Source organism: Triturus cristatus, chromosome 5_1 (genome assembly GCF_964204655.1).
Source record: "Triturus cristatus chromosome 5_1, aTriCri1.1, whole genome shotgun sequence".
Classification (NCBI taxonomy): Eukaryota; Metazoa; Chordata; class Amphibia; order Caudata; family Salamandridae; genus Triturus; species Triturus cristatus.
Window position 1 is genome coordinate 941,034,309 of NC_140587.1, and position 12,061 is coordinate 941,046,369.

The 12,061-nt window shown below is 41.9% G+C and overlaps 1 protein-coding gene across 4 annotated transcripts in view; it reads right to left on the reverse strand.

Moving 5' to 3' along the window:
* Nucleotides 1-1,678: 1,678 nt before the first annotated feature.
* Nucleotides 1,679-12,061, reverse strand: part of ARHGAP28 (Rho GTPase activating protein 28) — a 1,146,988-nt gene continuing 1,136,605 nt past the window's right edge. For all 4 annotated transcript variants that reach the window (XM_085606002.1, XM_085606001.1, XM_085606004.1 and 1 more), the window contains one exon: nt 1,679-2,461. In XM_085606002.1, coding sequence (XP_085462128.1) covers nt 2,370-2,461 — 92 coding nt within the window. In that variant the 3' untranslated portion in view covers nt 1,679-2,369. The remainder of the gene's footprint in view (nt 2,462-12,061) is intronic.

Below are 12,061 nucleotides of genomic sequence, written 5' to 3' on the forward strand. Positions count from 1 at the left end.
AGTGGCAGTAGGAACTTGTTTTTCCAGATAGCAGAAAAAATACCAGCTTCAGGGAGGCATTCCAAGTCAGATTAAGAGAGGGGTTAACAGATTGTGCAACCAGTCTGAGAATATGGGGGAACAAGGGTCATCTGGAGAGCCTGATTTGCACTTCCGAAGTCCTTCCAGTGAGTCATCTTCAGATATTAAACAGAACTCAGTGAGCACAGGTAGGTGACTAATGGGTGGGATCAAAGAGTCAGTTGTGCCGACTTCCCCCGGGAAAAAGGGGTATAGTTTTGAGATCTTTTCATTGAAAAAGTCAGAGAGCCTGGTATAAAGATCCAGCAAGGGGTGAAAGGCGCTTTTAACTGCATTGGGGTAAAGAAGGGCTGAACAATGTTAAAAACTGCCCTTTGTGAGAGAAGTGCTCTCTCATGGTGTTGTGAGTGAGTTTACGGAACTTTCTGAGAGGCGCCTTATATAGCTGTTTTGCCTAGCAGTCTATGACCTTCTACAGCTGTGCTCAAGCTTATTATAGTGGCCTTTCTCTGCACCTATAGCCAGGGAAAACCATGGAGCAGAAGACTTAGGGCCTCATTTACTCTTTATTTAAAAGGGCAGGAATGCACCGCATCTACAAATAACAGCACATTCCTGTCCTTCTCCACAGCGACGGTGCACAAACAGCAGCCATGTGCCAACGCAGACACCCTTGCGCCTTGGTGCAAGGGTGCCTGCATTGCAGGGATTATTGTTGTTGTGTAGGATGGGACACCTTGCTGCACAAAAACAATCATAATGGTGTTTTGCTCCTATATGTGCTGCAGAATGCAGCACACATAGAAAAGAGCAAAAAAACGAGGAGACAAAATAATTATTCATCCTCGTTGCGCCATTCCTATACCTCTCCTAGGGTGGAGTAGGGTTCTGATGCATTCCCAGGTTTACAACACTTTGTAAATGTGGGGATGTGTCAGGTTCGTGAACGTTGTGGTTGAACACCCACAGCAGCACACATGGAATGCCCCTTTCATGCACAGTAATGATTGAAAGGGGCCAACATTTACAAGGCCATGAAAAGTTACACAATGGGATTGTAAATAACACTTTTAGAACTTTTAACAATATGTATTTTCAGGGGTGCAAGAAGATCTACAGCCTTGGAGATCAATTGATCAAACAGGGTTGCGTTGCTGTCAGGGTTGCCTGCGAATGTGGAAAGAGACTATTGCAGAGAGGGGGGGAAGACTAGATTCTGCTAAGGTCAACCCAATCGAGATTCATTTTTAGAGTACAGTCAAATGCTTAGTGATGATTGGATTACTGCATGTAAGCAGAGACACTGATTTTCGGTTTTTATCGGTGATTTATGGTTTTATCACAGACATATTATAAACTGTGACGTGTCATCTCCAATCAAAGGCTCTGTGTATTCCTGAGTAGAAACGGTTGGTTGATGCAGGGATGGGCAAGGTAGCATGATGAGCGGGCTTACACTGTGATATTGAGCTCTTTAAAATGCATATCTTTTACAAGGCATATTTAGTTTACTTTTTTTTACAAACAGACAATTAGATAAATTTCAGTGTTTTACTTCATGGTACATGTCAGCATGCCCATCCCTTGCACATTCACTATCAGTCAGCTATGAATTCTAAAGGCAACAATTTAACCAGTCACAAGTGCTGGAATTAGCTTTTCTTTATGAACAAAAAAAGAGGTTTTATTTTTTTTATAAAAAAGAATAATTGACAAAAAATACACAGAAAAGCGCAAATTTGGTTTGTTGTCCCTGCTCCTCTGTATTAGTGGTCTGGATTCCGTTACGTCATAAATATCGTCACACTCATGCACTCACGTATGCACTCACGTCAGAAACAGATCTCTTTAAATAGAAGTGCTGCTGTCCCGGCAAGCCTGCATTTGGCACATCCATTTGTCAAGCTCTGGTAGTCAATAGTAACAAATGGGTTGCTCCTTCTTATCAAAATTCCATTGTGTTGACCTTTCATTGGTAGTGTTTTTGTTGTTTTGCACAAGTATAACTGAAATGTACTGTTGATTCCTACATACAGGAGTGTTTGTGAGAAAATAGCCCTTTGATAAACAGGATTGGAAGAGCCAAGAAAAGCCAACTTTCCAATCGTCCGCTTGTTTCCATACTAGATCCGTACAGTATGTCTTTGTTCATAGTGGTATCAGTTAAATAAGTCGCTTCTCAGCCTTGTAGTGTATAAAACGCTGAGCGCCTGATGTGTCCAGTTGGCTTTGACAAGTCAACCGTGAAGTTCACTGCGCAAAGCGTCAAATTGAACAACGGTTATCCAATGGAACAGCCAAGTAAAGTTTCCCTCAAGATGGCGGGCGTAAATATTCCTCCTCTGTTTTCAGCTGGCCTTTGGCTTTAAAATCCATTCTGCTTGCGGGTTCGCATGATACACATCCAGCATATAAGTGTCCGGGTCCAAGCAGTGTTCTCCTAAAATAGAAAATGGAAATAGTTAAATGCCAGGATTGGATGCTACTATAATTACTATGAATGGACTACTCAAACTGCCCAATAGTATAATCCAGTCAGCGTTTCAGGATATCTTCAAACATATGCTGGAGGAAAAAGTATATAAATTTACCACTGACTGAATTTTATCTTTCAGTGAGTGGCTGAGCTCAAACCTAATATTTACTGCAACCTGCAGGTCAAGCACTGAGCACACAATACAGGGCAATACAATGCTAGTGGGCCCTCCCTTTTTGGTTCTGGCAGAGGCTGTTTCTTGTCTCACACATCTCATCAGTCTATGCAGAAAGGGCCACTGTCCTTGCCCACTTTAGCAAAATTCATCATATGTATTGCCAGTTTGTCGGCAGCCAAGCATAGCTATATACACAAAGTAGCTTGTGGGACCCCCTTCATTCTCCTGTAGCACAAATGAATTCTTCAATTTGTTTTAGCTTACCTAATAACTTGCATCATCTAGCAAGGAAAATTGTGTTATCATATATTTTACACTTTAACATCCCATCACAGCCATGCCAATATTTCCATTGCCTTCCTCAATTTCTCTGGATAAAGCTGTTTCTGTTGGAACCCCCTCTTAGTTTGCCAGGCCTTCCTCCTGTTTACCATCACTTTTAAACAATTAAGGAACTGCTCCTCAGTGGTGGACGATTCGTCCAGTTCTCTTAACCAGTCTTTCAGTAATGGACTTTCAGGGCAGAGACATTTGATGGCAATTCTATGTGGAACAAGAGTGAAAGCTAACACTCACTTTCTTGTTATCTTGTTCTGGTTAAATAATGATATACCTCTCACCCATGATATACTAAAAGAAGCTTTAACATGGGATGGTAGGCTCAAGGTTCCGTGGTTGAAGTACATTAAAGACTGTTTTACTGAAATAGGTCGGCCGGACCTGTTTCTAACCCCAAATTCCATTACTAAAATAGATGCCCTTTTTGTGAAAAATATATTTATGATAACCAGGAATTTTGCCCGGGAAGAGGTTGAGTTCCAGAAAGACAGTGTTAGGAAACATGTCTTACTTAAAACCTGTCTACAAATGGAACCATATTTATCATGGCCTATGTCTAGCTACGAACGTTACCTATTAACAAGGTTCCGTTTTGACTTGTTTCATTACCTACTAGCGGTCCTGAGTGGGGCTCATCGAGGCCAAGTGTTGCCAGCTTGCGGCTGCGACGGGAAGTCTCCGCAAGATCTGGCACACTTTGTATTTATTTGTCCTTATTATATAGTACCTCGGAGGCTATTTTTAAAACCATGCCTGAAAGAACTGAAATTTACACAGATCAAACCAGCACTTTATTACCTTCAACTCCTGAATAGTGACTGCACCTTATTTGTATGCAGCTTTTTGAAATTAGCAATTACCTTCAGGAAAAGCATGGAGGGTTAACTATGCTGTTATTGTTGTTATGTATTTTTAATCTTTTTAACCCTGTCATAACTATTTATATTCTTAAACATGCTTTGTTCTGCCTGTTACTTTTGTCTTATATTGATTATGTAAATTCCTGCTGTTTAAATGAAATGGATGGTCTGATTTTAATTGTATGTTTATGAATTGTGCTTTTATGATTGTAAGGTTTACAATCGAATAAAGTTATTTGAACTTGAACCCTCTCTTAGTTTGCCAGGCCTTCCTCCTGTTTACCATCACTTTTAGACAATTAAGGAACTGCTCCTCAGTGGTGGACGATTCGTCCAGTTCTCTTAACCAGTCTTTCAGTAATGGACTTTCAGGGCAGAGACATTTGATGGCAATTCTATGTGGAACAAGAGTGAAAGCTAACACTCACTTTCTTGTTATCACTATCACTTGTTCCCAAAATGTCATTTCTCCTCCTGAGCAGTCCAAGAACAAATGGTATAAAGTGGCTCTCGGGGCCGCACACACATAGGGCAGCCACTACTCTCACTGGTCAGTTCTAGTTTGTAACACAGGAGTCACACAACTGTGATGCAAATAGTTGAACTGAGTTTAGCTCAAATATTGCATCACTTGACATCTTGGCTAGTCTTGTGCAGGCCACAGATCACTCTTTAGTCATGAAAATGGTCCACGTTTTCTTGCCACTTTTGTTGATCCCTAGTGGAGTCTTCACTATGTTCCACCTGAAGAAACTATACAGCCTGGTGATCAGGTTCTTCACTAAGGTTACATCACTAAAAGTAGACAGTGTGGGGGAACCCATTAGTAGCCTGTGAACAATCTCCATTCACTCTTAGCTGACTTTAGTTGTGTACAGTATGTACAAAAAAGCATTGTAAGATCCCAAACACTCTGTTCTTCCTGGTACATGACAAATCTGCCATTGAGATACTAATCCCTCAATGGTTCACATATACCCTTCCGCTCTCAAGTGACGAAGTCCAGTCCTTCTCACCCAGGCAGGGGAACAGGAGGCAGCAGGGCAGCTCTTCAAGGCAAGAGCACAGCAAGGCAGAAACCAACAAAGCAGCAGTCCAGCAGAGTGGAAATCCTTTCAGCAGCACAGTAGTTCTTCTTCCTGGCAGAGTAGTCACCAGTCCAGAACTGTATTGATTTGGTAGTGCCGGAGGTCCAGTACCTATAACCAGCGGTGCCTTTGAAGTCTGGGAGACTTCAAAGAAAGCTTTGAGGTGCACAGATGCCCTCCCTTTCTGTCCTGACTCCAGAAACATTATGGGGGAAATCAATCATTTGTGTGGGGACAGGACCCAAATGCAAGTGTCAGCGCCTCCCTACCATCCTGTTTCAGGATGGTCCAATCCTTTCTTTGTGTGTGGCAGTTCGGAGGGAATGTAGGAAGCCACCTGTCAACCACCCAAGACGTGTATTTCAGAGACAGGCCGAAGGCACCAAATGGCTAGATAAAGTAAATTGCAAGTTTCTAAAAGTGGCACAAAATTTTAAATTCAACTTCACCAATGGTAAACAGTAAAAACATGGTTTTATGTAGAACTGCGAGGTCCTGTCTCCTGGGGTGGGTCACCCTCAAATGATTCACAGTGATGACCAAGTGTACAAAATGGTAATATGTAAAACCATATGAAGATGAATATGTCACCTACCTTTGGTAATCATATTTCTGGTGGATGCTATATCTTCCTTCACCTTCCTCACCTCATAAATGTCGCCAGGCCCCTGGATGGATATGGAAAAACTTTTCCCCAGCAATAGCTCATTAGGTGCTACCACACAGCTTCAATCACATTCCATCCAGCATGGATGTGATGACATCTGACTACATAGGGAGTAGATTCCACAAATTACCTCAGGGTGATCAGGTACAGACAGATCACATGCTAGATGCATTGTTAGACTAGGGCTAGTTCTGCACTCAACAGAACAATGGAGGTCTAGCGGCCCTTCCATTCATCCTATTCAGTGAAAACTTCCCACATCCTTGTTTTAATTGCTCTTCTTAGGAGTGAGTGGGATGTGTGATACATAGCCATCATATGAAACACATCATCATTACCCATTGGTTTTCTCATTAATGGCATGCATTTTATGAGCTGAAAAGTCAGGAACACTATTGTGTGAATTGGTGTCAGCCCAGGTCCCATGTCAGCCCAGGTCTCGGCGGTGGTGGGCACTTGTGTAGGCCTCCTGAGACAACTGCGCAAGCTAGCTCCCATCCTAAAGGCAGACACTCTCAGACGAGCAGTGTCAGCCTTAATTCTGGCCCGACTGGATTATGGTAATGCCATGTACTTCGGCATTCCGAAAAAACTCACCAAGAGACTCCAGATCGTCATGAATGACGCGGCCAGACTTATATATAATAAACCAAGAAGGACACCGGCCACCCCCCTCCTCCGGGAGCTACACTGGTTGCCAGTGAATCAACGAGCCAAGTTCAAGGGCCTATGCATTACGCAGAAAGCCTTATATGGGCAAGCCCCGAAATACATCAAAAAACGCCTTGTCCCATATGCTCCTAACAGGAACCTACGCTCAGCCAACGCCGCCCTATTGATCTGCCCTAGGATCAAACGATCCACCATCGGTGGTCGGACATTTTCCCACATAATGGCCAAAGCTTGGAACCAACTGCCTGAAAATCTGCGCAAAGAAACCAGACTCCTGCCTTTTAGGAAAGAGCTAAAAACTGTGCTCTTTCAAGAGGCATGGGGTAACATCTAGTCGGTTTTTCTTCCTGCCAGTACTCACTCGTCTGCTAAGCGCTTAGAGACCCCGGGGTGATAAGGCGCTCTACAAGTTAAAAATACAAATACAAATACAAATTGCATGCTAGAGAAAGTCCTTTTAGGTTCTGTGCAGCTTTCAGTCAACAGATCAATTGAAAAAAGACCCCGCCATGCACAGTTTTCTAATTAATAATTTTATGGCAAATGTTGCACTATTTCCAGTGATGTCATAGAAGATATCATTTGTGATGTAATATGTGGGGGAATTAGCAGAGCATGGCGAGGGATTGCGTTATAGTTACCTTATGGCACGAGTTATAGTTACTCTAACTACAACTGGCGAATTTCTATGGTTCTGTGTGTGTAAAATCTGAACCTAACTATACTGGCCTTGTAACCTTTATTTTGTAGTGATTTTTTAAATTCTATATCCTAACTATAATGTCCCTGTGACCTTTGGTTTTTTCAGTAAATGTCTAGGGTGTTTTTAAAAGTAAAGTGATATTTAATTACCATACGTGTGTGTGTGTGTGTATATATATATATTGAAACTTGACTTATACTGGGAGCTCCCTTGTGTTTTGACAAAGATATACCCCTCTGAAGAGCTCTAATGAGAGCAAAACACATGTCAGTGGTTGCTTTTATTCATTTCAGGTTGGCTTGGTTGGTATTTTACCAATGCAAAGCTGCAATACTGTGCCTCGAGTGGTAAATGGTTTTGTCACTTTACAGCTCGGCATGGACAGCACTGTGCTGGTCCTATGCTTAAAGACTTTGCTGTAGAAATGGCAAAAGACTCTTTCTATCTCGGCGTGGATGGCACTGTGCTAATCCTATGCTTAAAGAATTTGATAGAAAAGCAGACATTTGAGGTGAGCAGATCTAGAGTGTCGCTGGTGTTGAGGGTGCTCTATACAGGAGCTGCTTTCCACCTAAACTTGAGAACTACCCAGAGTTCTCTGCTTCTTTTTTGCATAATTTATGCATCACTCTATGCCTGAAAGGGTATATATATATATATATATATATATATATATATATTATCTACTGGCGGTCGCCAGTAGATAGTTATAGTTAGGACCCTGTTTCCATAGGAAATCCGCAACATTCTATTTGGAATAACTTTGGCGCCGGTCGATGAATCCTCGCGAAATTTTCAAAATAGGTGGGGCGCTACGCTCCGCTCCTACCCTGAAAGTCTCGGGGGGATTCGTCAAGCGGGGGCTGAGAAAAAAGGGGGGTCCCAAAACGCGTTTTTCCCATGCATTTTTCCATAGGACCTTTAGACACAGCTACAGCCCGAACGGCTGAACAGAGTTACTTGAAATTTGGCAGAGAGGTAGTCCTCAGGTCAAGGAAGTGCCTTTTGTAGGTCTGGTGTAAATCTGTTCAGTAGTTCCTGAGAAAATAGCATTTAAATCAATATATATATGTGGGCGGAGCCTAACCACACATCTCATCCTGAGATCTGATTGGCTGTCAGCACTTCATCCAAGAAGTGTTGGCAGCCATCTTGGGACCAATATACATGATAGCACCTCATTAAAAAGCATTGCAGTTAATAGAAGATTTTAAGACTTTAGTTACATTATAAATCATTTGTTGATGGTACCATACTCATTTTAGGAATTGTGGTATGTTCTAAGGTGATTTCACCATGTGAAAAAGCCTTCTGCTGGGATATCATGATTGAGAGAAAAATATTTTCTCATGCTTTTACCACAGAGGTTTGGAAGGTGATCTATAAGCTAAACTGAGAGCTTAATTTCTATAAATTCACATTATCTTTCTCAGTCATGTGAGAATGAAGTCTGACATTCTCAGTAAAACATGTACATCCAACAAGGGCAGAGACTGTCAGTTGATTCCTTTGTGTTCTACTGCAGCTTTCCAGAGTGTTCCAAAGAACTACTAGAGCGCTAACCGTCCTACTTATGATAAATGTATGGCACACCTGAAGCCATCTTGCTTGGATTAAAGTGGTAACTCTTAAAACATTTAATTTAAAAAGGAACAAAATGAGGGGGTTCATTTTTCCATAAAAAGTATGATTAGTGCTGCAGAAAGAAAAATTAGGGCACATTTTGAGTGACTTCTCAAATCCTGGCATGCAGACTGAAACATGCACTTTCAATACCAGCAGCAGTTTTCCCTGGTGAGCAGTAGCTTTACTACAGTGATCTAATGAGCAAAAAGAGTGCTAACATTCTGATTTTATGGCAAATGTGTGACACATTTGAATGCCTTCTTGATGGAATCAAAGTAAAAAACTAAAAGTATTCCCTACTGAGGAGACTGCAGTAAATGAGGAAATTAGGAAACTTCATAACAAATAAGTCTCCCAAGATGGCCACCAGAGACAAAAGAGCCCAAATGTAGCCCAAATATCACCCAGATGTAGCCCAAGTATAGCCCAATGACAGAATGTCCAAGAATGTTCTTAAAAACAACTAGAGCACTTACTGTCTTCATTATGACAAAAGTATGGCACACCTGAAGCCATCTTGATTGGAATAAACTGGTAACACTTAAAACATTTAATTTAAAAAGGAACACAATGAGGGGGTTCATTTTGCCATAGAAATTATGATTAATGCTGAAGAAAGAAAATGAGGGCACATTTTGAGTGACTTCTCAAATCCTCTTCTATTTCATTAAAAAAGTCTGACATGCAGACTGAAACATGCACTTTTAATACCAGGAGCAGACTTCCATGGTGAACAGTAGTTTTACTACAGTGATCTAATGAGCAACTAGAGTGCTAACATTCAGAATTCATGGCAAATGTGTGACATATCTGAATACCTTCATGATGGAATCAAAGTAAAAAACTGAAAGCATTTCCGACTGAGGAGACTGCAGTACATGAGGAAATTAGGAAACTTCATAACAAATAAATCTCCCAAGATGGCCACCGGAGACAAAAGAGCCCAAATGTAGCCCAAAATCACCCAGATATAGCCCAAATATAGCCCAATGACAGAAGTGTGCAAAACACTTATTATTTTGTGTTTTTGCAGTGTTATATAGTGCAGACTTGTCAGGTATTGGAGTGCTTTACATGAGCATTGGTTACATCACACAAGAACAAATTCATTTTGGTTGTAGACATGGGGAGACTAAGTGATTTGACCAGAATCACAGAATGTCGAGCTGAAGCAGAAACTTCAACCTGGTTCCCCAGTTGCAAAGTCTGCAGTTCTGGAAGTAACACCACATCCTCTCCCCTAAGTGCAACATTTAATCAAGTTGTCAACTAGATAAAAAAACATAGATAACAAATAATTTAAAAGTGCTTTGTCGCTATTTGAAAACTCAGAAAATATGTCCTTATTTTAGTCTTTTAGAGCACTAACCATAATTTTGATGCCAATAAGACCCTCTCATATATGTAATTTCTAAAGGAATGCTCTAGGTATTACAGTTTTGATTACATCAAGATGATGTCAGGCGTTCCACACTTTTGTAATAAATATAGAATGTTAGCAATCTAGTTGTTCATTAGGATACTGTTGAGAGGCAGAGGCCAGGGGCACGGACTCTGAAAATTGAAGGCAGGTAGGAGGGTGCAAAGGCAACAATTTAACCACACTGAGCAGGCAGGAAGGGCCGTGGAAGCACAACAGACTATGGAGGGCAGTGGAAAGGGGGGCAGGGGCAACAAACCAACAATACAGGACTTGCAAGAGAGGCTGTTGGAGGGAAGATCTATTACGGGTCAAGGAAGCTAGGGGCGGTCCCCAGAGCCCCGGGAGCCACCACAGAACTGAGCAGGAGAGTGAGTCAGGGACAAAAGGGGCACCTTAATTTGAGCCGGGGTGCCTAGGAACGCTTGCTCCAAAAATGAAGAAAACAGACATATGAGACATGGAATTGGAGGCAGAATACAATGGCAGTTTAATGAGAAGATGCAACTTCAAAGAAACCGCAGAATAGAGACAAAGTACAAAATACAGAATCCAGATAATCATACAGCTGTCATGATATTCTCTGTATCTCAATTAATGGACTGACAGAGAGAGAGAGAAAACACATCTATAAATGCATCATGAGAAACAAGTTACACCAAGGAAAATGTTACCTAGGGACACTCACATTTACTCTTAGAGCAAGCATTCCTGCAATTACAATACAACATCTTTTAAATGCAAAAGTAAAGAGAACAATGGTTAAACATAACATGACATTTCATATAGGTAAAATAGAATAAGATACTTCAAGCAAAGCAGAGCAAGACATTTTAAGCAAAGGAAGACAAGAGCTCCCAGTTCTTGGGGAAAACCTGCACAGCCTGTTAACCTACATACAGACGGCGAGGTTGTCCGTCGATATCTGTGGGTGCTCCCTTTTTATATCATTTTGTGGGCTCCTTTGCACGCTACATCTACCTACGTATGCTACCCAAAAGCTTCGTCTGCAGATTTTACCAGACATTTCGTCATTTACCCACTTAATGCTGACAATGGACTGGGTGAAAAGGTCAGTCTCTCAGGCCAATCGCTCATAGAGCAAGCAGAAAATAATGGGTATTGTACAGGAATTCAATATATTCATGTATAAAATCTCCTCAGTTCTCCTAACTTGACGCTCTGCGGTTGCCACTTCCTTAAAAGCGGGAAACCTGCCCAGGAAGCAAGTACCAGTCCAGGATGCAGCCTACTGTATGTCGACAGCTTCAGGGGGATGTTGAACTTTGATACCGAGCACGGAGCACTCGGGTAGGGTGGGGGCTACTAGTTTGGAGCAGAAGGCCTCGCAGACCTGCCTTCAGACTGCTATACACTAAAATTGCAGAGCTATGGTCAATTTAACAAAGAGGCCTACATATTGAACAGAAGGGCCTACACAGGGGTTTTATGCTGGCTGAGTGGTAAGGATGTCTCAGGATAATTATATAGCAACACAGGACCCGCTGGTCAATTTAATACGGCCTACAAATGCGGCTGGCAGGGCAAGGACAAGGGTCTCATACTTCAGGTGTGGACAGAACGGGCCAGGGGCCCCCTGTGATACAAAATCTACCCTCCTTCAAGGCTGTGGCAATGTAATAGACCATTGTGGGCAGAAGAAAGAGGCAATGGTAGTACAACCATACATGCCAACAGACCCGATTCAGCCAGGAAACGTCCAATGTTTTTAAGCTCAAATGGGCTTTATTTGATCTGTCTCCTGTCTACAATATCCTCTTTTTCAATGTAACTCAAAGGGGAAAATCAATACCCCAGTTTTTTTTCAAAATCTTCCTCTTACCAAGTTCAAAATGTTCGCAAGTATGGTACATTGGATCATGGAAGGAAATGGGATAGGGACATGGACTTGGATAACAGAGGACAGGAGAGACATGGAGAGGTGCACCAAACTGACCCTGCAGGGCAGGCATCAGGGTTTGCAGCAGCACAATACACCACACAGGGCATG